Source organism: Desmodus rotundus, chromosome 5 (assembly GCF_022682495.2).
Source record: "Desmodus rotundus isolate HL8 chromosome 5, HLdesRot8A.1, whole genome shotgun sequence".
NCBI classification, from domain to species: Eukaryota; Metazoa; Chordata; class Mammalia; order Chiroptera; family Phyllostomidae; genus Desmodus; species Desmodus rotundus.
The window spans coordinates 88,268,142-88,290,400 of record NC_071391.1 but is presented as its reverse complement, the minus strand read 5'-3'; the positions used below and the strand labels follow the sequence as shown (position 1 = coordinate 88,290,400).

The following is a 22,259-nucleotide window of genomic DNA, read 5'->3' as shown; positions in this document are numbered from 1 at the left end:
AGAAATTACCATTGTGTCAACTGTGTGAGAAATCACAGGCTGGTTCCCTGATTCTCATAACTCCACTGCTGTATCCCAGGAAACAGTCCCTTGCATCTGGCAGGTGCTGCACAGGGCTCTGCTCTCCTTTCAGAAACCACACGGGAAGTGTGCGGAAGGAGAGAGCAGAAACAAGAGCCTCATCTACCAGAGTGAAAAATCTCAACGGATAAAGTTTAAACTGATGAATCAAGAAAAGGCAGTGTAAGCACATTGTTCAAAAATATGGAAGAAAGCAGTTGCCTCTGAAGAGAGGCACACACACTGCAGAACTGCTGTAGCTCATGATAGGCCTTTTGGTACTATTTGACTTTGTATAAAATGGGCATGTATTATTCTGATTAAAATAAACATTAACTATAAAACAATATACATGAGCAACAAAAAAATAAACTCTCCTGCCCGCCTGCACTGATGAGAAAAGTGGCTGAGAAAAGCCAAAGACTGGCCCCTTCTTCTGCCTGCTCTCTGAAGGTGTTGTGCTGGCGCAGCCGGGGAAACCAGGCTACGAGTCAGAGCCTGGCAGACCTCGGGCTGCTCACAGTTACCCGTCCAAAAGATGGAGGTGATGTGTGCCCAGTCACTTAAGGTTTGCTGAGAGAAGTTCAATTGAGATCATCAGTGCCAGGAGCACATGCAAGAGGTCCACGGCTACACCAATGTTATGGAATTGCTACTATTACTACAGAGATGCCCATTACAATAGTCCGGGCTAGAAGCAGAGGCAAGGATAGCACTCTAGGGACAATTTACAAAGAGCTCTTTAAAATTCATTTTGCAAACTTAAAATGTATAAAACAAAACAAAGATTCCATTTCCTTCTAATCCCACAGGGACTGAAGAAAGGAAGGGGAACCAGGAGGTCAGAACATTCAGCCCTGGCTAGTGTGGCTCAGTAGAACCAAAGTGTTGCTGATTAGATTCCCAGTCAGGGCACATGCCTGTGTTGCAGGCCAGGTTGCGTGTGAGAGGCAACCACACATGGATGTTTCTCTTCTTCTCTTTCTCCCTCCATTTCCCTCTGTCTAAAAATAAATAAATAAATAAATAAATAAAATCTTTAAAAAAAAAAAAGAAGATTCAGATGGCCCATCTCCTCACCGATGGTCTCAGCCTAGGGCCAGACCATCAGGTGGGTCCTGAATAGGGACAGTTTCACCACGGAAAGGGCATCAGATGTTCATCTGAAAGGTGACATGAGAACCAGTCCCAGGCCTTTGTAGGTTACCAATCACCTGGCCTGTTACAGAATATCTTTGTTAGGCAGAAAAGGAGATGGCTATTAATAAAATTGGCCGAAATCACCTGAGTTAAACACTTTACACGTCATGTCTCATTGTACTCTGATGACAGCCTAAGGGCACTGCTCTCGCCACGTGAGCCAACAGGGATTGGTGAGGTCAAGACCCCTGGCCAAAGTCACGGGGCCAGCAAGCAGGGCCGATGTGGGCTTGGAATCCAGGGCTACCTCTAAGCCAGTATGTTACCCTGCCTCTTGGTTGTGGCACAAAGAAGCCTAGGCAAGCATCTCTAAGGTGAACTGTGAGAAAACCGGGCCTGCTGCTCCTGACTTCCACCCTCCCAGCCAACCACAGTGTAGCAGCAAGCAAAATTCTTCCCACACTGTATTTATGGAAAATTAGACTCCTAACATGGCTAATCTGCTAAGGTGCTAGGGGCTTGGGAGAGGGAGACAGGCATGCTGAGGACTTTTTCTCTCCCAGGCCTTTACCAAATCAGTGGTTAGCAAGGAAATTATGCACTCCTGGCTCCTAGCTGATCATCTTCTGTAGATGGCCATTAACTCTGACCATAGACTGTGCATGGCCTTGTCCTTCAGAGTGGATAAATTTGCTGCTATTGGGCTAATTAAAACTTTCAGGATAATCTGCAGCTTATCTGATATGTATAGTGCTGCAGCAGTTACTAAAGCTAACAGAGAACTAGTACATGCCAGCAATTAAGAACCACGGGTAACAACTAGGTAAGGCCATAGCTAGGCAACAGCACAACAGCCAGGGAAATTCATATTGACCCCATGGTCTCTGATCCAACTTGACTCCTTCTAAATGAAGAATATGGTGTGACTATTTAAAGGAACAAAGGGTCAAAATGACAGGGCAAGCCCTGCTCTTTGGTAATCCCAGTAGGGGAGGAAGTAAAGCACAAACAGGGTCTGCACAGCTTGACACAGGTTATTCACATAGTTTCTGGGAGGCCTGGGAAGCAAGAAGCAGAAGCAGTTACTGGATGGCAGAGAGATTCTGGGCTTCAGCCCCTTGTAATCATAGTAACTCTCTAGTTCTGTGTGATTCTTAGAAGGGACTAAGTTGAGAGCTCAGGGGTAGGATGTCTGGTTAGGAGGGCTCTCTCTATAATCAGCTGATGGGAAAGGCTTCCCAAATCCTGGGAAGGTATCTACACCTGCATGAGTGCCAGGACTGATGCCACCTTACTCACCCTCAAAACTAAACATCCCTAAAACATGTGATCCACCCAGGAAGTCTAGGCCCCCTCAACCCCTATCTTGTATGTGATGGGGTAGAAGAAACATGAAATGCATGTCATCCCACAAGATGGCCATCCTGAGTAGTTAAGGGGTCAATAGTTACCATTGGAGGGCAAATAACAGGAAAGCAGACCTAATGGCTAGCTGCATTAAGTTATCAACCGAACCTGCTCCCTCGATGCCACGTTCTGTGAGGCCTCAGCACCGTGCTCTCTAAGAAGCCTACCTGGTTGAGAAGCTGCATCTTGCCTGGCTCTACAGCAAGGCTTCCGTTGGAACTCAGCTCGACTAGCCCCTGACTGAGAGGGCTGCTGCTTGGCCGAAGACAGGCTTGCTGAGAGGCCTCCTGCCCAGCTGGGGCAAGGGTCATCTCCTGAGGATGCTCCAGCAGCTCTGGCCCCCAACCCAGAAACTGTAAGTCCCTGTCCATTACGCTGGTGGCCTCGTGCTCACCCACAGGAGACATCCTGGGAGACCGAGCTGTTGTGCAACCGACCACGCTGGCCAAGTCTCTGCACGGCATTTCCTGCGTGCTCTCTGGCAGCCCCAGGTCCTCCAGCCGCCTGGAGATCTTGGCCATCTGCAGGATGTGCTGGTAGAACCTCTGGTCCTCGGAGTAGTCTTCACTCTCTGACTGCTCATCAGCAGAGCCCTGAAAGTGGGACAACTGGGGCACTAGGAAGGGGCCAGAATGTAGATTTCTGGGTCCGAGGACTGCCTGACCCATACCCTGCTCAGATCCTGGAGAGCTCTGCAGATCCCATGGGAAGTTATTCACCTCACCCACGACCTGAGAGCTAAGGTGAGAAGCCAAACTGCTGTGGCTGCTGCTCTCTAAGTCGGACCCATCACCACTGGGCTTCCTGTCTTCTTTAGGGGGCTCTGTAGACACTGGGAGGTGTTTCTTCTCACTGGTAGGAGATGCCTGAGAGGCACTCCCTGAAGGGGCATTCTGGGCTGGTTCTGATGCCAGAGTATTGGGCAGTATTAGGGAAAGTCCCTGAAGTGGATCTTCAGCTGAGGCCCCTAGATCCTCAGGATCATTGAGCTCTGTTTCCTTGCAGCTCCCAGGGATGTCCTTGTTGAAAAGCTTGGAGACCTGTCCCATCCACCATCCTGGGGGTTCTCTTCCCCTCCTTCCCCAACCCACACTCCCACCTTCCCCCGAAACACCCTGACAGCTCAAGTCTTCAGCTGGGCCACTATCTAACAAGAACAGCTTGCTCTTCCCACCAGGCAGCATCTGGTCAGAAGAACAAGGACACAGGGAGAGGTCCTCCTCAGGGGATGGTGAGGAAACAGAGCTCTGGCCCTTGTCTCCCCCAGGGCCAGTGGAGCTCAGTTTGGACATGGTGTAGCTGTGCTGCTCGCCTTTCATCTGTGGGCCCTTGATGGTTTCAGAAAGCTTTGAGTGGGCAGAGGCCTGGCTCCTGCTTTCCAACACACCCTGCTCATTCTGGAGGGGCCCACTGTTCTCAGGGCCCAGAGGGCCGAGTTTCTGCTGTCTGGTCCTCATTTCCAGTTCTTCTATTTCAGGGTCTGAAAACCCCAGGTAGATTTTCTCAGTCGGCTTCTGGGTTTTCTCCAGATCCTGCTGATCACCTAATTCCATCCTGCATTGGGCTGGGGCCCTGCCTAAGATTTTGTCCACATCAGCAAAGATTTGGTGGGTTCGGGTAGCTTGGCCTTTGGAGAGTGGCTGTAGCTTGTTAGGCAGGGTGCCCCTGAGAGGCCAGGGGGTGTCACCAAGCATGCATGGGCTCTTCCCTTTCTTATAGGAGCCCTCACTTCTAGCCTGTATCTCTTGGTCTAGGTCCAGATCAGCAAGCCCAGGTGCTGGGAGAGGGGATGGGCCACGGAGAAAGGAGGAAGAAGGCAGAAGTCCCTGCTCAGGCTGTGTTTCCTAGATGGATATATAAACATGCAGAGAAAACTAAGACAAAGCCCCACTGATTTATACTTGCTACTTCAGCCCTTGGCAAGCCCTTAGCAGAAACCCACCCTCCATTTAAAGTAAAACAAAAACCAAAGAGGGAAGAAAAGCTAAAAGCTCCATTGGGCTTTGTTGTCTTCTGGCCCTAGTTTCCTCATCGATAAAGAGGAGGCCTGACAGATCAATGGCTTACAAACCTTGCTCCACAGAACCTGCAGGTTAGTTCCACACGGTACCTGGGGGCCACTAGTACTATACATGTGGTGAAGAAGGGGCATCACCAAGACCCACACTCCCAGAGGCAACCACAGTGGCTCTACTTCTTCTTTACGTGATGGACCCCTCTGGAGGAACTGATTTGGAGACAGAGCTTCAATACCAACCAAAGTTTGCAAATCACCAACCAGATTATCCCTAGGGTGGCATCAAGCTCTCAGTTCTGCGTTTGGTTAATTTTATAAAATCCACCAACCTTACTAAGGACTACCAGAGTTATCTAAGACAGGAGAAAAGAGGAGAAATCTTAACTGTGAGCTGAGCCTAGGAAACAGTCTAAGTCTCCTACCAAAGGCACAAGTTGGTACTGCTCAAAAGAGGTTTGTGCAGTCTGAACGCTGGAGCTAGAAGAAACCCTAAAAAATCAGTCATACCCTGCGAGCACGCACACTAAACTCCACCCAGCCCATGAGCCCATACCGCCTAAGCCCAGGTCACTCACCCGTCTGCCCCTTAAACAAACTAAGGTTTGAGACTCTTATCCTGAGCCCTAAGAGCCAGACTGGTAGCCCAGGGTTATCCAATTGTCCCCAGCTCCTGAAAGTACAGAAGGAATTCTTTTTGACAGAGAGCACCAAGAATTCAGTCACACAGCCAGAATTCAGACTATTACCCAACCCTCCACCCCTGAACCCTCACTTCCTTCCCTCTCGTACCCTTGGCCATGCCACAGCCTGTCCAGATGCTGAATATCACTCAAAATAATCCTGGGCAGACCTGGGCAGCCCTGGTGGTGCGGCTCAGTTGGTTGAGCATCGTCCCATGGACCAAAGGGTCATGGGATCAAGTCCCGGTCAGGACACATGCCTGGATTGCAGGTTCAGTCCTGGTTAGGGCATGTATGAGAGACAACCAATCGATGTTTCTCTCTCTCCCCCTCCCCCTCTCTTGAGTAAAAAATAATAATAATAATAATCCTGGTCAAGTGAAAGCCCATTGTTCATCTTTGGCCTTCAAACACATGACTTCAGAAAATTCAACCTATTTGGAAAATTACCTGTCCTCTTTTCTCTATCTGGAGGAACAGGCTTGTTATCTTATCTCTCAGAACCATGAGCAGTAATATGTGGAGGAGAGGAAGGGAGGGAGGAGTATCTGTAGAGCTCAGAGATGATGAAAAGAACAAATTCATCAGCAACCATCTAGTGCCAGAACTGACACCTTGAAAAGGATGGAGGATGAAGGAAAACTTCATTGAGTAGCAAGCACCAAGAACTGGTGGGAAATAAAGACTATAAACAAACGAACAAATCAACTGGACTTGAGAGGGTTGAAAAGATAGTCCTAGTGCTCTCCATCTGGCTGACCCTCCCTCTCCTCACAAGCTCTGCCTGCCCCACCCCTGAGTGAAGGGAAGAAGGCAGGGTGCATGGCACTGCCACAGAATGGCTCCAACTCTTAGCTTCTCTACCTACAAAATAAGGGCGATAACTCTGCCTCCTAAGGGCAGACGTACTGAAGGACAAATAAAACAAAATGGAAAAGAACACCTTCAAATCTAAGCAAAACAGCTCCTTGAGACCAAGGTTATTATGCTGCAGTCAAATTTCAGTTATACATCACTCACCTAGGACACTGGCAACTAAGACAAGTGGATAAAGCCCAAAGCCTTTCTTTGGGGACTGTGAAGACACTGGCGTTCTGGCAGCTGACATCTAGGATTCACGCCACTGAGACAACAATGAACTCACACTAGGAAAGTCTGACTCTGACAGCAGAGGAAAGACACAGTGCTCATGTAGCCTCTTTGGCCTCTTCCAGCTGCTCTCTGTCCCCCTACAGTCCAGAAGGGCCAATGGCATCACTTTTTATATTAGTATTGCAAACCACCGTCCTCAGCAGAGCACTCTCTCCCACCAATCCTTTATGTGATATGGGCTTCCCAAGGGGGAAAAAAGGAATTGTTTAGAAAGAATAACAACTTCTAGAAGGTGAAAGGAAAATTGGCCAGAAGAGTGGCACAATTCAGATGATGTACTATCCAGAAATTACTATTTATTGTTGTTGGTCTTAACCTCCCAGCCACAAACACCTGGAGGTTCCCAACATTCCCTCAGGCTGCAGCCCCAGCCTCTCTAAACTCACACCCACTGACTCACCATGGGACTTTTCGAGGTCTCTTTGTCTTTCTTGTCTTTCTTTTCCTTTTTCTTTTTCTTGTCTTTCTTCTTAATGGCCCCAGAAGCTGACAGCTTCCCTCGCTCTTGGATTACCAAATTCCGATAGTACTCATCACAGGGGTGGTCCCAGGTAGACTGCCCATTGGCAAAGTTGAAATAGTAAATATCACCTGTGATGTCCTGGCTGGGGAGGAGCAGATAATAGAAGTTAGTCCCTGCTCGAGTTCAAAGCTACTTAGGAAAAAAAAAAAGAGGAAAAATGGCAGAGACAGAGGAGAAGGAATTGGAGAAAAGGGAAAGAAGGAGAGAGAAGATGGAGGGAGGGGGGGAGACAGGAAAGGATAACACAAAAATTAAAGGCTACTACTTAGCTAAGAATAAAGGAGTTAGTTTAGATAAAAACAAAGGACTGGGATACCTAGAGACATCTCTCCATGGAGAGGTATAATCATTGGGGTTCCTGGGTATTCATGCTAGGCTGGTGTGGGAATAAACTTGGTTTTAGATAGATAAGTACAAACACCATGGTATATTGGAAATAAAATCTAGGATAGACCTTGCTTAACATTTGTATATATGGTCTGAAGAAGAAAGATGCATTGTGAAAGCTCTGGTTTTATCAAAGCCTCCAAACTCACAAGTCTGGAGATAACCCAAGCTAGTGGGGATCAACAATAGAAGAAAAGAATGTAGAAGGTAGGTTTTAGGAATCTGTGCTTCACCATGGATAAGTCCAAAATAAACCACCGCTATCCACCACTTACCCACCACTTATCCATCACTATCAATAATCCATCAGGACAGATAATAGGAAAAAAAATTCACAATAGCAATATAAAAGATATAATACCCAAGAACAAATCCAAAGTGGGAAATCTTTCTAAAGCTGTACTGAAAAGCTAGGGAAAAGAAAGAAAAAAAAACAACAATTAGAGACATACTACATATTCCTGAATAGAATGACTCAAGTCTGTAAACATGCCAATAATCCTCAAATTAATCCATATAAACCCAAGAGAATCCCAATGAGCTCCTTAGGAAACCTGACAAACTCAATCTCTATTCAAATAAAATAGAAAATATACAGAAGGAAACAGGAAAAATATCAGAGGTAGAAGATAAAAAGAAGATATGCAAGTGGCCAAGAAGCACATGAAAAGACGTTCAACATCACTAAACATAAGAGAAATGAAAATTAAAACAGTGAAATACCCCTCCATACTCATTAGCATTGCTAATATCAAAAAAGCAGAAAATAACAAGTGTAGGCAAGGATGGACAGAGATTAAACCCCTTGTGCTCTGCTGGTGATAATGTAAATGGTGTGGCCACTGTGAAAACCAGTATGGCAGAATACCCACCTGACCCAGCAATTCAACCTCTGGGTATACACCCAAAAGAGGTGAAAGCAGGATTCAAACAGATATTTGTATATAGTCCCTGGGAACTGGGGTTTTAATGCCAATGTTCCCAGCAGCATTATTCATAATAGCCAAAGGTGGAAATGACTCAAATACCCACTGACAAGTATATGGATGAACAAAATGTGTAATCTACACATACCAGAATATTATTGTCTTAAAAAGGAGTTAAATTCTGAAAAATGCTACAACATGGATGAGCCTTACAGACTTCGTGCTAAGTAAAGTAAGCCAGTCACAAAAGGACAAATATTATATGACTCCACTTATATGAAGTACCTGAAACACACACATTAATAGACAGAAAGTAAACCAGAGGTTACCAGGAGCTAGGGAGAGGGGAGAATGAGGACTGTTTATTTAAAGGATACAGAATTTCAGTTTTGGAAGATAAAAGTTCTAGAGATGAGTGATGGTGATGGTTACACAACACTGTGAATGTACTTAATGCCACAGACTTGTACACTTAAAAATGGTTAAAACAGCAAATTTTGTTATATATATTTTACCAGAGAAAACGCTTACAAAAAAATCTTGTATTGAATAACTTACTAGAATTATTGAATGCACTGACTAGAACCTCTAGTATAATTACACAGAAGTGATAACAATGGCCCTGGCCAGGGAGCTCAGTTGGTTAGAGCATTGCCCTGATACTCCAAGGTTGTCGGTTCAACCTCCACTTAGGGCACATATAAGAAGCAACCAAAAAATGCATAAAATAAGTGAGACAACAAATTGATGTTTCTGTTTCTCACTCTCTCTCTCTTTAAAATCAATAAATAAAAACATTTTTAATTTAAAAACTAAAACAAAAGAAGATGACAATGGACATTTGTGCTTTGCTCTTCTTCAATGCATAAGAAAGCATAAGAGGACTTCTGGCCAAGATGAGGCATAGGTAGACACACTGTGACTCCTCTCACAAACAAAAGAAGGACAACAACAATTAAAAAAAAAAAAAAAAACCAGAACTGACAGAAAATCGAACTCTATGGAAGTCCAACAACCAAGGAGATAAAGAAGAAACACTCATCCAGACTGGTAGGAGGGGCAGAGACAGGCAGCAGGGCAGAGAGGACTCGTAGCAAGGCAGCGGCTGGAGGACCCAGCAAGGTGGAGGATTGTGGAGCAGGGTGGGCAAAGCTGAAGCTGGCCAGCGAGGCAGAAGCCGGTGGACCAGGTGACAGACCCCACAACCCAGAGTTCCAGCATGGGGAAATAAAGCCTCAAACCACTGACTGAAAACACCTGTGGGGGTTGAGGTGGCAGCGGGAGAAACTCCCAAGCCTCACGGGAGAGTTCCTTGGAGAGACCCACAGGGTCCTAGAGCATGCATAAACCCACCCACTCAGGAAGCAGCACCAGAAGGGCCCAATTTGAATGTGGGTAGCGTAGGGAGTGACTGAAAACTGGCAGACAGTGGAGCAAGTGCCATTGTTCCTTATTGGACCCCTCCCCAACGTACAGCATCACAGCGCAGCAAGGAGCATCAACCCACCCTGGCTAATACCTAAGGCTCCACCCCTTTACATAACAGGCGCACCAAGACAAAAAAAAATGGCCCACATGAAAGAACAGATCAAAGTTCCAGAAAAAATACAACTAAGAGATGAAGAGATAGCCAACCTATCAGATGCACAGTTCAAAACACTGGTAATCAGGAAGCTCACAGAACTGGTTGAATTTGATCGCAAATTTGATGAAAAAATGAAGGCTATGCTAAGATAAACAAAGGAAAATGTACAGGGAACCAATAGTCATGCGAAGGAAACTGGGACTCAAGTCAATAGTGTGGACCAGAAGGAAGAAAGAAACATCCAACCAGAACAGAATGAAGAAACAAGAATTCGGAAAAATGAGGAGAGGCTTAGGAACCTCCAGGACATCTTGAAACGTTCCAACATCCGAATTATAGGGGTGCCAGAAGGAGAAGAGGAAGAACAAAAAATTGAAAACTTATTTGAACAAATAATGAACGAGAACTTCCCCAGGCTGGCAAAGGAAATAGACTTCCAAGAAGTCCAGGAAGTTCAGAGAGTCCCAAAGAAGCTGGACCCAAGGAGGAACACACCAAGGCACATCATAATTACATTAGCCAAGATTAAGCAGAAGGAGAGAATCTTAGAAGCAGCAAGAGAAAAGGACACAGTTACCTACAAAGGAGTTCCCATAAGACTGTAAAGAGAACTTACAGGCAAGAAGGGGCTGGCAAGAAGTATTCCAAGTCATGAAAGGCAAGGACCTACATCCAAGATTCTTCTATCCAGCAAAGCTATCATTTAGAATGGAAGGGCAGATAAAGTTTTTCCCAGATAAGGTCAAGTTAAAGGAGTTCATCATCACCAAGCCCTTATTATATGAAATGTTAAAGGGATTTATTTAAGAAAAAGAAGATAAAAAATATGAACAGTAAAAATGACAGCAAACTCACAGTTATTAACAACCACACCTAAAACAAAAACAAAAGCAAACTAAGCAAACAACTAGAACAGGAACAGAATCACAGAAATGGAGATCACATGGAGGGGTTATCAACAGGGGAATGGGAGGGGAAGAGAGGGGAGAAAGGTACAGAGAATAAGTAGCATAAATGATAGGTGGAAATATGTAGGAAATGTAGAAGCCAAAGAACTTATAAGTATGACCCATGGACATGAACTATAGGGGGGGAATGTGGGAGGGAGGGGGTGTTCAGGATGGAGTGGAGTGAAGGAGGGGAAATGGGACAACTGTAATAACATAATCAATAAAGTATATTAAATAAATAAATAATCACTAAAAAAAGCATAAAGAAAATTAAAAGACAAGAAACTAGGAGAAAATAGTAGAAATGCTAGTATAAGATTAATACACAAGAAAATCAAAGAGGCCCACCTCCTTAACAAAAATAAAAAGATAAGCAACACAATAGAAAAAAAGGCAAAGGATATAAACTAGCAAATCACAAAAGATAAATCACGGCCAACTCAATTCAATGAACAATTTGGGAAATATAAATTAAAGCAATCAGGTATAATTTCTTGCCTTCGGAATGACAATATTTCAGATTGACAATTTTTTTATTTATAATATTTTTAAATGAATAATCATATGTGCCATTGGTAAGACTGATAAACTGTAATGGAAAATCATTTATTATTAACTAACAATATTTATTTTAAATTCCGCACATCTTTTAACACAGCAATTCAAATTCTAAAGGAACATACAAAACTTCGGGCAACATGATTGACTGAACTGAAGAAAACATCTGACCTATCCTCATCCCACGCCAACATAAATAAATACTGGATTAATATATAACAATTATAACAACAAAAGAATGGGACAAAAAAATGTTTTCAACATAGCCAGAAAGAAAGAGAAATTCTCATATGCTAGAAATGGAAAGAAAACATGAGATCTGAGTAATAAGTACATGAACTGCTAGATCAATACTGGTATCTGACCTGGATATAGGCCCTGGGAACTTGGGTTTTAATGTCAATTTATGGACACAAAATGTGGCCTTAGGCCTCCATGAATTTGAAAACTGGAAATGAGACCCTTGTATACACCTATGGGCATTAAGAATGCTCCCTCCATCAGTAAAAGAATCCAGAGGGCCACGGAAATGACAAAGAAGCATGTCACCCACTCCGTTCTCGGCAGGCAAAATAAAATAGTATGAAAAACTGAAACCCCAAGATACAATACATGTAGATATAGAAGCCAAAATGTGTTTAAGGAAGTCCAAGATAGGAAATTAATATAAGAACTTAGTCCTAAAGCCCTGAAAAACCCCTGACAGAAGCCATTATAAAGCCACTCGACACCCTAGGAATGAAACACTCAGAGAAAATAACTTCTACAGAGGATGGACTCACAAAATTCACAGTAAATAATTACAAACTACAAGAGGAATCAGGTCACAGTGACACAATGAAGAGAAGAATCAGAACACCAAAAAACTTGGCACAGTAGAACAATTAAAAGAAGACTAATAGTAACTACATTTACAATTATTGTAGGGATGAAAGGAACAGAATCCATAATAAAAGAGCAAAATTCTAAAAGAAACCCCAGACTTATTGAAAAAAAAATAACAGAATTTATAGGAATTGGTAGCATCATTATACTTTTTTTTTTTTTTTTTAAACCAGGTAGGTTAAACAACAAATTTAACACAGAAAAAGAAACAAATAGTGAATTAAAAATTATCCAGAATGCAGCACGGAAGAAAAAGGGATTTTTTAAATGTGAAACAGAAGTTAGGAGACACAGAGGATAAAAAAAAAAGAAGGTCCAATATATTTCTGGTAGGAGTTACAGGAAAGAAATGTGATATGGTTGAAAATGTTCCAAAATTAGAGAGAGGCATGGGTCCTCACAGTAAGAAAGCACTCCATATCCTGAACATGGTAATTAAAAATAAATCCATACTTAGACAAACTATACTGAAATTACAGAATACCAAAGTTAAAAACAAAATAATAAAAACAACCAGAAGGGAAAACCCTGAATGCCTAAAAAGGAACAACAAATTAGAGCAAGAAAACGTCTTATTTGCAAAATCAGAAGTCAGAAGATAATGGTACATAACATTGTTGATGGGTTGTTCATATTCAACAAGCAATACTATACTCAACTAAACTATCTTTCAAGAGTGAGATAAGACAAAAAATGACTGAGGACACAGGAAGATATAAACACATTTAGCACGCTTGATATAAAGGACGTTTATAGAACTCTGCTTCCGAAAATGAGAGATGACATTCTTATCATGCACACATAAAACAAGATCACTTACTGAGCCACAAAATAAGTCTCAACTTGTAACAAAGAATATAATGAATAAATAAAATTGGAAATCAGTAACAAAAAATACCCAAAATATGTCTACCTCATTCCCTCCAAACTATTATTTTGGAGCAAAAATATTTAACAAAATTTTAGAAAATCAAATCAATTAATATATGTTTATGAAGCAGACTTTATCCCAGGAATGTAAGGTCACTTTAACATTTGAACATCAATCAATATAATTGCTAACAGACTGAAACAGAAAAATCACATGGTCCTATCAATAGATTCAGAAAAAATAATTTGATAAAATCCAATATCCATTGCTGATTTAAACTCTCAGAAAGCTAGAATAGAGAATTTCCTCCTCCTGACAAAAGAGCTTTACAAAAACATACAGCTAACATCACACTTAATGGTGAAAACCTGACTGCTTTTCCCTAAAGAACAAGGCAAAACTGTCCACTATCACAAGTTCTACTTAATTATATTAGAGGTTCTGAAGTAAGACAAGGAGTAGATATAAAAAGTATTCAGATTAGTAAGAAAAAAGTAAAAATGTCTTTACCTGGAAGACATGATCAGTCATCTATATACGAAATCCTATGAAAACTACCAAAAAGATATTGGAATTGACATAAGTGAGTTTAGTAAATTTGTAAGATATAAGATCAATATTAAAAAAAAACAATTTTATTTCTATATAAAAGCAACAAACTGTGAAATTAAAATTTTAAATATACCATGTGCAGAAACATCAAAAACTACCAAGGCCATAGCAAGGTGGTTCAGCTAGTTGGAGCATGGTCTCATACACCAAAAGGTTGCAGGTTTGGACTTCTGGCAAGATGGAGGCGTAGGTAGATATACTTCACCTCCTCGCACAACCAAAAGAAGGAAACAACCAATTTAAAAATGAAAACCAACCAAAACTGCCAGAAAATCGAACTGTATGGAAGTCCAACAACCAAGGAATTAAAGAAGAAAAATTCATCCAGACCAGTAGGAGGGGTGGAGACGGACAGCTGAGGTGGAGAGGACTTGCAGCAAGGTGGCGGATGGAGGACCGGACAAACAAGGCAGCAGCTGGCAGACCAGGTAGTCCCACATTTGTGTGCGGATAAACCGGGAGGAAAAACTGGGGAGCGAGACAGACCATGTAACCCAGGGTTCCAGTACTGGGAAATAAAGTCTCAAAATCCCCAACTGTAAAAATCTGTGGGGGCTGCAGTGGCGGGAGAAACTCTCGGCCTCACAGGAGACTTTGCTGGAGAGACCAACAAGGTCCTAGAACATACACAAGCCCACTCACCTGGGAATCAGCACCAGAAGGGCCCAATTTGCTTGTGGGTACTAGGGCAAGTGACTGAAAGCCGGCTGAGAATCAAGAATCTCTGAACAACTGTAAACATTCCAACATCTGAATCATAGGGCAGCCAGAAGGAGAAGAGGAAGAGCAAGAAATTGGAAATTTATTTGAAAAAATAATGACAGAAAACGTCCCCAATCTGGTGAAGGAAACAGACATACAAGTCCAGGAAGCTCAGAGAGTCCCAAAGAAGTTGGATCCAAAGAGGAACACACCAAGATACATCATAATTAAATTATCCAAGATTAAAGGTAAAGGAGAGAATCTTAAAATCACCAAGAGACAGTTACCTACAAAGGAGTGCCCAAAAGACTATCAGTTGATTTCTCAAAAGGAACTTTACAGGCAGAAGGGACTGGAAAGAAGTATTCAAAGTCATGAAAGGCAAGGACTTACATCCAAGATCCCTCTATCCAGCAAAGCTTTCATTTAGAATGGAAGACCAGATAAAGTGCTTCCCAGATAAGGTCAAGTTAAAGGAGTTCATCATCACCCACCCCTTATTCTATGAAATGTTAAAGGCACTTATCTAAGAAAAAGAAGATCACAAATATGAACAGTAAAATGATAACAAATTCACAACTATCAATGACTGAACTTAAAAACAAAAACTAAGCAAACAACTAGAACAGGAACAGAATTGCAGAAATGGAGGGTTATCAGCGGGGAAGGGGAGAGGAAAGAATGGAGGAAAAGGTACAGGGAATAAGAAGCATAAATGGTAGGTAGAAAATAGACAGGTGGAGGTTAAGAATAGTATAGGAAATGGTGAAGCCAAAGGACTTATATGTACGACCCATGGACATGAACTAATTGCGGGGGGAATACTGGTGGGAAGGTGGTACAGGGAGGAGAGTGATAAAGGGGAGAAAAAATGGGACAACTGTAATAGCATAATCAATAAAATAGACTAAAAAAAAAAAAAAAAAAGCAGAGAATCCAGAAACAGAACCACACATAAAGATCAATTTGTAAAAAATCTAAACAGCCTTCAATATAAGTGGTAAAATAAATCAGGATTTTTAAAAATTTACATTGCATCTATATATGGAAAAGTATGCAGCCGATAAGAGAATAAGATAGACTTTCACACACACTGACATAGAGGAGCAGTTTATACATTATAGCACTAATGTTTAGAAAATAAAATGTGTGTGGGGGGGGGTGTCTGTGTGTTTAAAAGTACTGGAAGGAATTCACCAATTAATTACTCTTGGGATTGGGGGTAAGGGTAAAAAATGACATTCTACATAATTCTTAATGACTTTCGTTATTTTAAAAGGAGAGAAGTACTTCACACCCTTCTTGCAGGATGAGGGAGTGTCAGCCACCACCAGCAGGGAGGTGAAGGCAGCTGGTACAACGCCGGCCACGCAGCAGCCCATAACTAATGACAGTTTCCTTCCTTCCATCCACCTTTTCTTTTACTTTTCTAATCTTTTAATATCAACATATATTGCACAAAGAAAACTACAGATGAATATAAGTATAAATATCTACTCATTACTCACAATTAAGTTATCACCAAATGGAATTTAACAACACATTAAAGAATACATTCTTACCAAAGTTCATACTCATTAGCAAATGCATTAATATAACCCATTATACTAGTAAGTTGAAAAGAAAAATAATCATCTCCATAGATAAAAAGTGGAATTTGATCAAATTCACATCTATCCTTAATTTTAATTAACAATGTTTTTGAAATATAGCTTTTAATTGATAGGATTATTTTTAATTAAAAAAACATTACTTCTCAATGGTGAATAATTTTTCCCTCCAATAATTTTTGGAGAATATTTGGAGATATCTGGTGACATTTTATAATTTAATCTTTATTGTATTTTTTTTCCATTACCATTCGGTCCCCTCATACTCTCCTGCGCCCCACAATCACCACAGTGTTGTCCATGTCCTTGAGTTCTTTTTCCTTCTTGCTCAATCCCTCCACCCCCTCACCTTCCCCTCTACTAGCTGTCATCCTGCTCTTCATCTATGAGTCTGCCCTCATTTTCCTTGTTAGTTCAGTTTGTTCATTAGATTCCACACATGAGTGAAATCATATAGTATTTTTCTTTCTCTGACTGGTTTATTTCACTTAGCATAATTTTCTCCAGGTCCATCCATATTGTTTCAAAGGATAAAATTTTCTTCGTTTTTATGACCAAGTAGTATTCCACTATGTAAATGTCCCATAGTTGTTTTATCCACTAATCTATTGATGGACATCTGGGCTGCTTCCATATCTTGGAGATTGTAAATAACACTGCAATGAACATAGGGATGCTTATGTTCTTTTGAATTAGTGTTTTGGGTTCCTTCAGATATATTCCCAGAAGTGGGGTTGCTGGGTCAAAAGGCAGTTCCATTTTTTATTTTAAGGAAATTCCACACTGCTTTCCACAGTGGCTGCATCAGTCTGCATTCCCAGCAACCATGCAAAACGGTTCCCCTTTCTCCACATCCTCGCGAGCACTTGTTTGTTGATTTATTGATGATGGCCATTCTGACAGGTGTGAGATAGTATCTCATTGTGGTTGTACTTTGCATTTCTCTGATGATTAGTGATGTTGAGCATCTTTTCATATATGTATTAGCCATCTGTATGTCCTCTTTACACTTTTTCAAATATCACTGCAGTGATTTATTTATTAAGTACGTGTACATTAAGGTATTATTATACTGATCATATTTCTCATGTGGCTTTTAATTTAAAAAATAACATATCCAAAAGCTAAACAATACAGACATATTCAAAGTTAAAAACAGGGAAAAAGATAGAGATTATTCAATAAGGCAAAAGTGATCATCAGGTTGGATATTGGAAACAAAACAGAAACCATTATCTTACAAACACAACAGGAGTCCTCAGCACCTAGAATACTGTGTGCACTGTGGATGGATTTACTACAAAGAAAGGTATTATGAAGCTGGAGAAGGTCCAAGGGAAGGCAACCAAAAAGATCAAAACAGGGAGACACCAAGTGAGAAGCTAAAAGGATTAGAGTTCTTCAGCAGAGAAGAGTAATGCTACAAGTGCAGTCATTTTGAAGTGTGGCCAACACATTAAGTGGATGGATAAAAACGGAATAATTATACCTAGCACACAAAAAGTTCCCAACACCAGGGTAAGAGAAGACCCCTAAGACATCTGGGGATGCGTGTAGGACAAGCACAGGGAAGTCCCATCTCCCATGCTACAGTAGGAAGTAAACTCATGGCACTCACTTTAGGGGGACAGCTTGGAAAAAGAACTCTCTGTGTAGGTGATGAGGAGAACACAAAAAATGCAAAACAGGAAACAGAGTCAGTAAGAGGTAGAGAGTACGCACCCTCAGGAGGGAGACACAGCCACACCTCCTTTTAGCTTCCCCACCTCAGCCAGTCTGTTTCCTCACCAACAACCTGTTTCCCTGAGATAACCTGAGTGCCTCTCTGCACCTCACAATCCAGAGAGCTGACACTGAAAATATGACCAAATCCACAAATATGTACCTATTCATGAAGACATCACTCAAAGTCAGGGATGGGTTGCCAAGGGAGCCAACACCCTGCCAGTCTGTGGCCTCATCACAAACCTCTTTAGCACCAGCATCCATGTGCACATGCTGACGAGGTCTCAATATCAGTCTACAAAGTATAACACAGACACCTTGTGAGTGTTTCCAAAACAGATGCTGGTGCTAGAGGACCTGACCCAGGCAGCAGCTCCTGGGACCCCGGGTATAAGTGCTGAACCCCTCATGGGGGCCATCACATCAGCCCATGCTCAGGCCCAAAGCATCAGCAAGCCCAGCAGAAGAACGGCCTATCGCTGTCGCCAACTCTGTGCAGGCCAGATTGTTCGAAAGGTTGAAGCTGATCTCCAGTGTCAGCCTCCCTCTGCCTCTGGCAGGCCAAGTCCATGGGCCACACCCATGCTGACTTACCATGGTTTCCACTCCACGGGCAGTGGGGCCACAATGCCCTCCCGTGCCAGCCACATCAGTTCTGGTTCCTTGATGGGATCAATACCTATCTCTCTGGCAAATTCAAGAATCTCTGCAAGGAGAGGCAGAAGGGTACAAAAGTAAGAGAGGTGGAAAAGTGGATGAAAAGAAAAAAATCACAATCAATCTGTGAAATAATAAGAAATGTGTATGTTAGTCTCTGCTCCCATTTCCTATTAATATTTGGCCTTTGACCCCAGTTCCTGAAACAGAACTTCTAAAACCCTTATAATTTCCCAAGGAGTAAGAGCATTTTTGTTCCAATGAGGTGACTCTGGGTAGGTTCCTGGATGGCTCCTGATGGGGCTGGTCTTAGAAAGACCAAGCCATGATTAGAAGTTGGGAACTTTCAGGCTCAACCCCCATTCTCTGGATAGGGAGAGGGACTGGAAAATTAGTTAACAGATCATGTCTGCATGATGAAGTCTCCACAAAAATCCCTAAACGATGGGGTCTTAGAGCTTTCAGGCTGGTGAACACACTCATGTGCCAGTAGGTGGTACACTCCAACTCCATGGGGACAGAAGCTCCTACACTTGGGACTCTCTCAGACCTCATCCTATGTATCTCTTCATCTGGCTGTTCACCTGCATCCTTTATCATATCCTGTATTATATAATAAACTAGTAAACGTAAGTGTTTCCCTGAGTTCTGTGACTTGTTCTAGCAAATTATCAAACCTGAGGGTAGGGTTGTGGCAACTCTGGTGTACAGCCAACTGGTCAGAAGTACCAGGGACAATCTGGGACTTTCCATTAGCATCTGGAGTGGGGGCAGTCTTGTGGGCCTGAGCCTTTAATTTGTGGGATGGGATGCTAACTTCAGGTAAACAGTGTCAGAACTGACCTGAACTGTAGGATATCCAGCTGATGTCAGAGAATTGGTTGGTATGGGGGAAAAAAACCACACATCTGGTGGCAGAAGCACTGAGTTAAGAGTAAAGGAAAGACAGGGTTTTTTTTCCAAAGCAACTTTTCTACTCTGCCTTTACTTTCCAAATTTTCTTCAGTGAGGAGGTATTAGTCCTATATAATAAATATATGTAATTTTCTTAAATTACAGTTATAAATGGTACAGCTAAATCAAGACATGCTATGGCCCTACTCCAAGAATGTAATCTGAAGCCAAGTTAACAAAGGCAAAAAAAAAAATAAGGCCAAGACTTTGGTGCGGTAGGTGCCTCAGGAAAAATCCCAAAAGCCACAGCTAGAACCACCCTGAATGAGGGCAGCCATACGAAGACACAAGCTCTCCCAAGACTTGCAAAATCTCAGTGCAAGTACTCCTTAATGAACACGCATGTTTGAAAAACTACAAGAACACCTAAGCCCCTTGGGGACCTTACCAACACAGGATTAAAGTACAAACCAGGTGACAGGCGCTGTGAGAGAGACATGCACTGAGTGCCACGGGAGCACAGAGTAGGTGGTGACATTTTAGCAGGCCAGCAGATATCTGAGCTGAGAACGTAGGATGACACTCAGGCAGCCTTCTTCCCCACTCACTGAACCCTCTCTTCCATGAAGAGAGTTTCCTTTCAATTTGGCTGTATGTGATGAACTCTAATACTTTTTGTGTACTCTTTTGCAATCAAGAATTTAGAAATGCTCTTTTCCCAGAGATCTGGAGGAAAAGGGGAGATACATGTTTAAGAGCTATCTCACCTAGAAGAAAAAGATATGGAAGATAAGCATTGGGATATGTCATCAGAGCCCCCAGGAATAACAAAATAAATTCCCAAGGGTCATCAGTGCCTGAGCCATCACCAACATGGGTCACCTCAGTAGAGTTTGGAAGATGACATACCTGGGGACTAGGAAACAAAAGCACTTTTTCAAAGGACCAGCTGGAATTTGGTTAGCCAGGGACTAATTTATTCATTGATTTTACAACCGGTTTTTGACTGCTTCCTATGTACCAGTCACCATGTGCCATGAAGGAGAGAGAAATGGTCTCTGCCCATAGGAAGCTTGCATCCTAGCAGACGAAACAACCAGTAAAGAAGTGAACAGAGCCCTGGCTGCTGTGGCTCAGTGGATTGAGCACCGGCCTGCAAACCAAAGGGTCACTAGTTTGATTCCCAGTCAGGGCACATGCCTGGGTTGGGGGCCAGATCACCAGTAGGGGGTGCATGAGAGGCAACCACACATAGATGTTTCTCTCCCTCTCTTTCTCCCTCCCTTTCCCTCTGTCTAAAAATAAAATAAATAAAATCTTTTTTTAAAAAAAGAAGTGAACAGATAAGTATACAAAGAATTAAAGCTTCTGATAAACGTAATGAAGGAAGTAAATGTGGTATGTAATTGAGCACATCGAGGTGGAAGGCACTGTTTTAGGAAGGGTCAAGGAAAACATTTCAGAATGGTGACAACGGAAGCCTGAAGGCGGAAAGGGGCCCCACGAGCACTGGGGAAAGGGCACGCAAGCAGAAGAAGAGCAGGTTCGAAAGGCCTGTGGCAAGAAGCAGCTTGGCCCATCTGGGGACTGTCAGAAAGGCCCTGTGACTGGAAGAGTGAGCAAGGCAGACAGTGGCACCTGGTGAGCCTGCCAGGTGGCAGGGCCAGGTCATACAGAGCTCTACACACCCCACTAAGGGTGCTATGCTGAGTACAATGGAAGATTTTAATAATCAGGATTATTATAAGATATTTATAAATCGGAAGATTTAATAGCTGAAATGATCTGCTTTACACTTAAAAAGAACACTCTGTGCTGAGTAGAGCAGACAGGAAAAGGGGGACAGTATGAGCAGGGATTCTAATTAGGAAGCTACTCAAGAGTCCAGGAAGAGAAAATGGTAGCTTGAGCTTAGGATGTGTAAACTTGGACTGAGCAAAAGAGACTTTTTATTAAGATCCTTAGAAAAACATTAGAACTCATGTACAAAGGATGAAGCAGTACCAAGTGATCATTACCGAAGTCACAGAGATGTAAATTACAGCGTTTTGGGGATAACTATGTGTGGGGCCAGGCGGGTACCTGCAGCAGCGGGGGCCACTCTGTAAAGTGCACGACTGTCTAACCACGCTGCTGTACATCTGAAACCACCACAGAAGAAATACAGAATGTAAACTGTAATTTAAAAAAAAAATTAAGAAAAAATATTTAAGAAATAAAATGAGCAAGAAATGCCCAAAATTTATATGAAGAAAAATTTAGGTTACTCCTGAGAAATAGAAAAAGACACAAATGGAAAGGAATACAATGTTCTTGGCTAGGACTACGTAACTTCATAAAGATGTCACTCCTTTCTAGGTTCATTCATAAGTTGAACACAGTTTTCCCGAAATACTAAGAGTTCCCACATACAGTTCCCAGAATTGGACAAGGTGATTCTGAGGATCACAGGGAAATATATCTTAAACAAACAAGAAAACCAAGAAAACTTTGAGGAAAAATGCAAGGAGGGCATTTCAAACCTACTAGATATGAGAATTTATTATCAAGCCCCAGTAGCTGTCAGTATCGTACTGGCTACGAATAGATAGATAGTCCAATGGAAGAGGGAGAAAGTAGACCCAAATACACACAGGCAGTATCCAGTAGGGGAAAGCTGAGTTATTACATGAATGGTGTGCGAACAAACCATAGAGGAAAACATAAGTGTTTATCCTTGGAGTAGGGAAGGCTCTTCTAACTGTGATACAGAATTCAGAGGCCATATGAGAAAAGCCTGATACACATACATTTAACACGAAACTGAAAAATTTCTACGTGGCAAACAACAAAAATTGTATGCTATAAGTGAAGTCCAAGGTTTAATGTGGGATCCATGGACCCCTGAGGGTGCAAGAGTTCTTTCCCCCTACCAACAG

The 22,259-nt window shown here is 42.3% G+C and overlaps 1 protein-coding gene across 5 annotated transcripts in view; it reads right to left on the bottom strand.

Annotated features, from left to right (window-relative positions):
* Positions 1–22,259, bottom strand: part of CEP164 (centrosomal protein 164) — an 83,822-nt gene that overhangs the window by 51,689 nt on the left and 9,874 nt on the right. For 3 of the 5 annotated variants that reach the window (XM_053924630.1, XM_053924633.1, XM_053924631.1), the window contains exons 4-6: positions 18,385–18,496; positions 6,857–7,061; positions 2,775–4,451 (exon numbers count right to left, since the gene is read on the bottom strand). In XM_053924630.1, the coding sequence (XP_053780605.1) occupies positions 2,775–4,451; positions 6,857–7,061; positions 18,385–18,496 (1,994 nt within the window). The remainder of the gene's footprint in view (positions 1–2,774; positions 4,452–6,856; positions 7,062–18,384; positions 18,497–22,259) is intronic. The other 2 variants (XM_053924632.1, XM_024570902.3) reach the window with 1 other exon arrangement.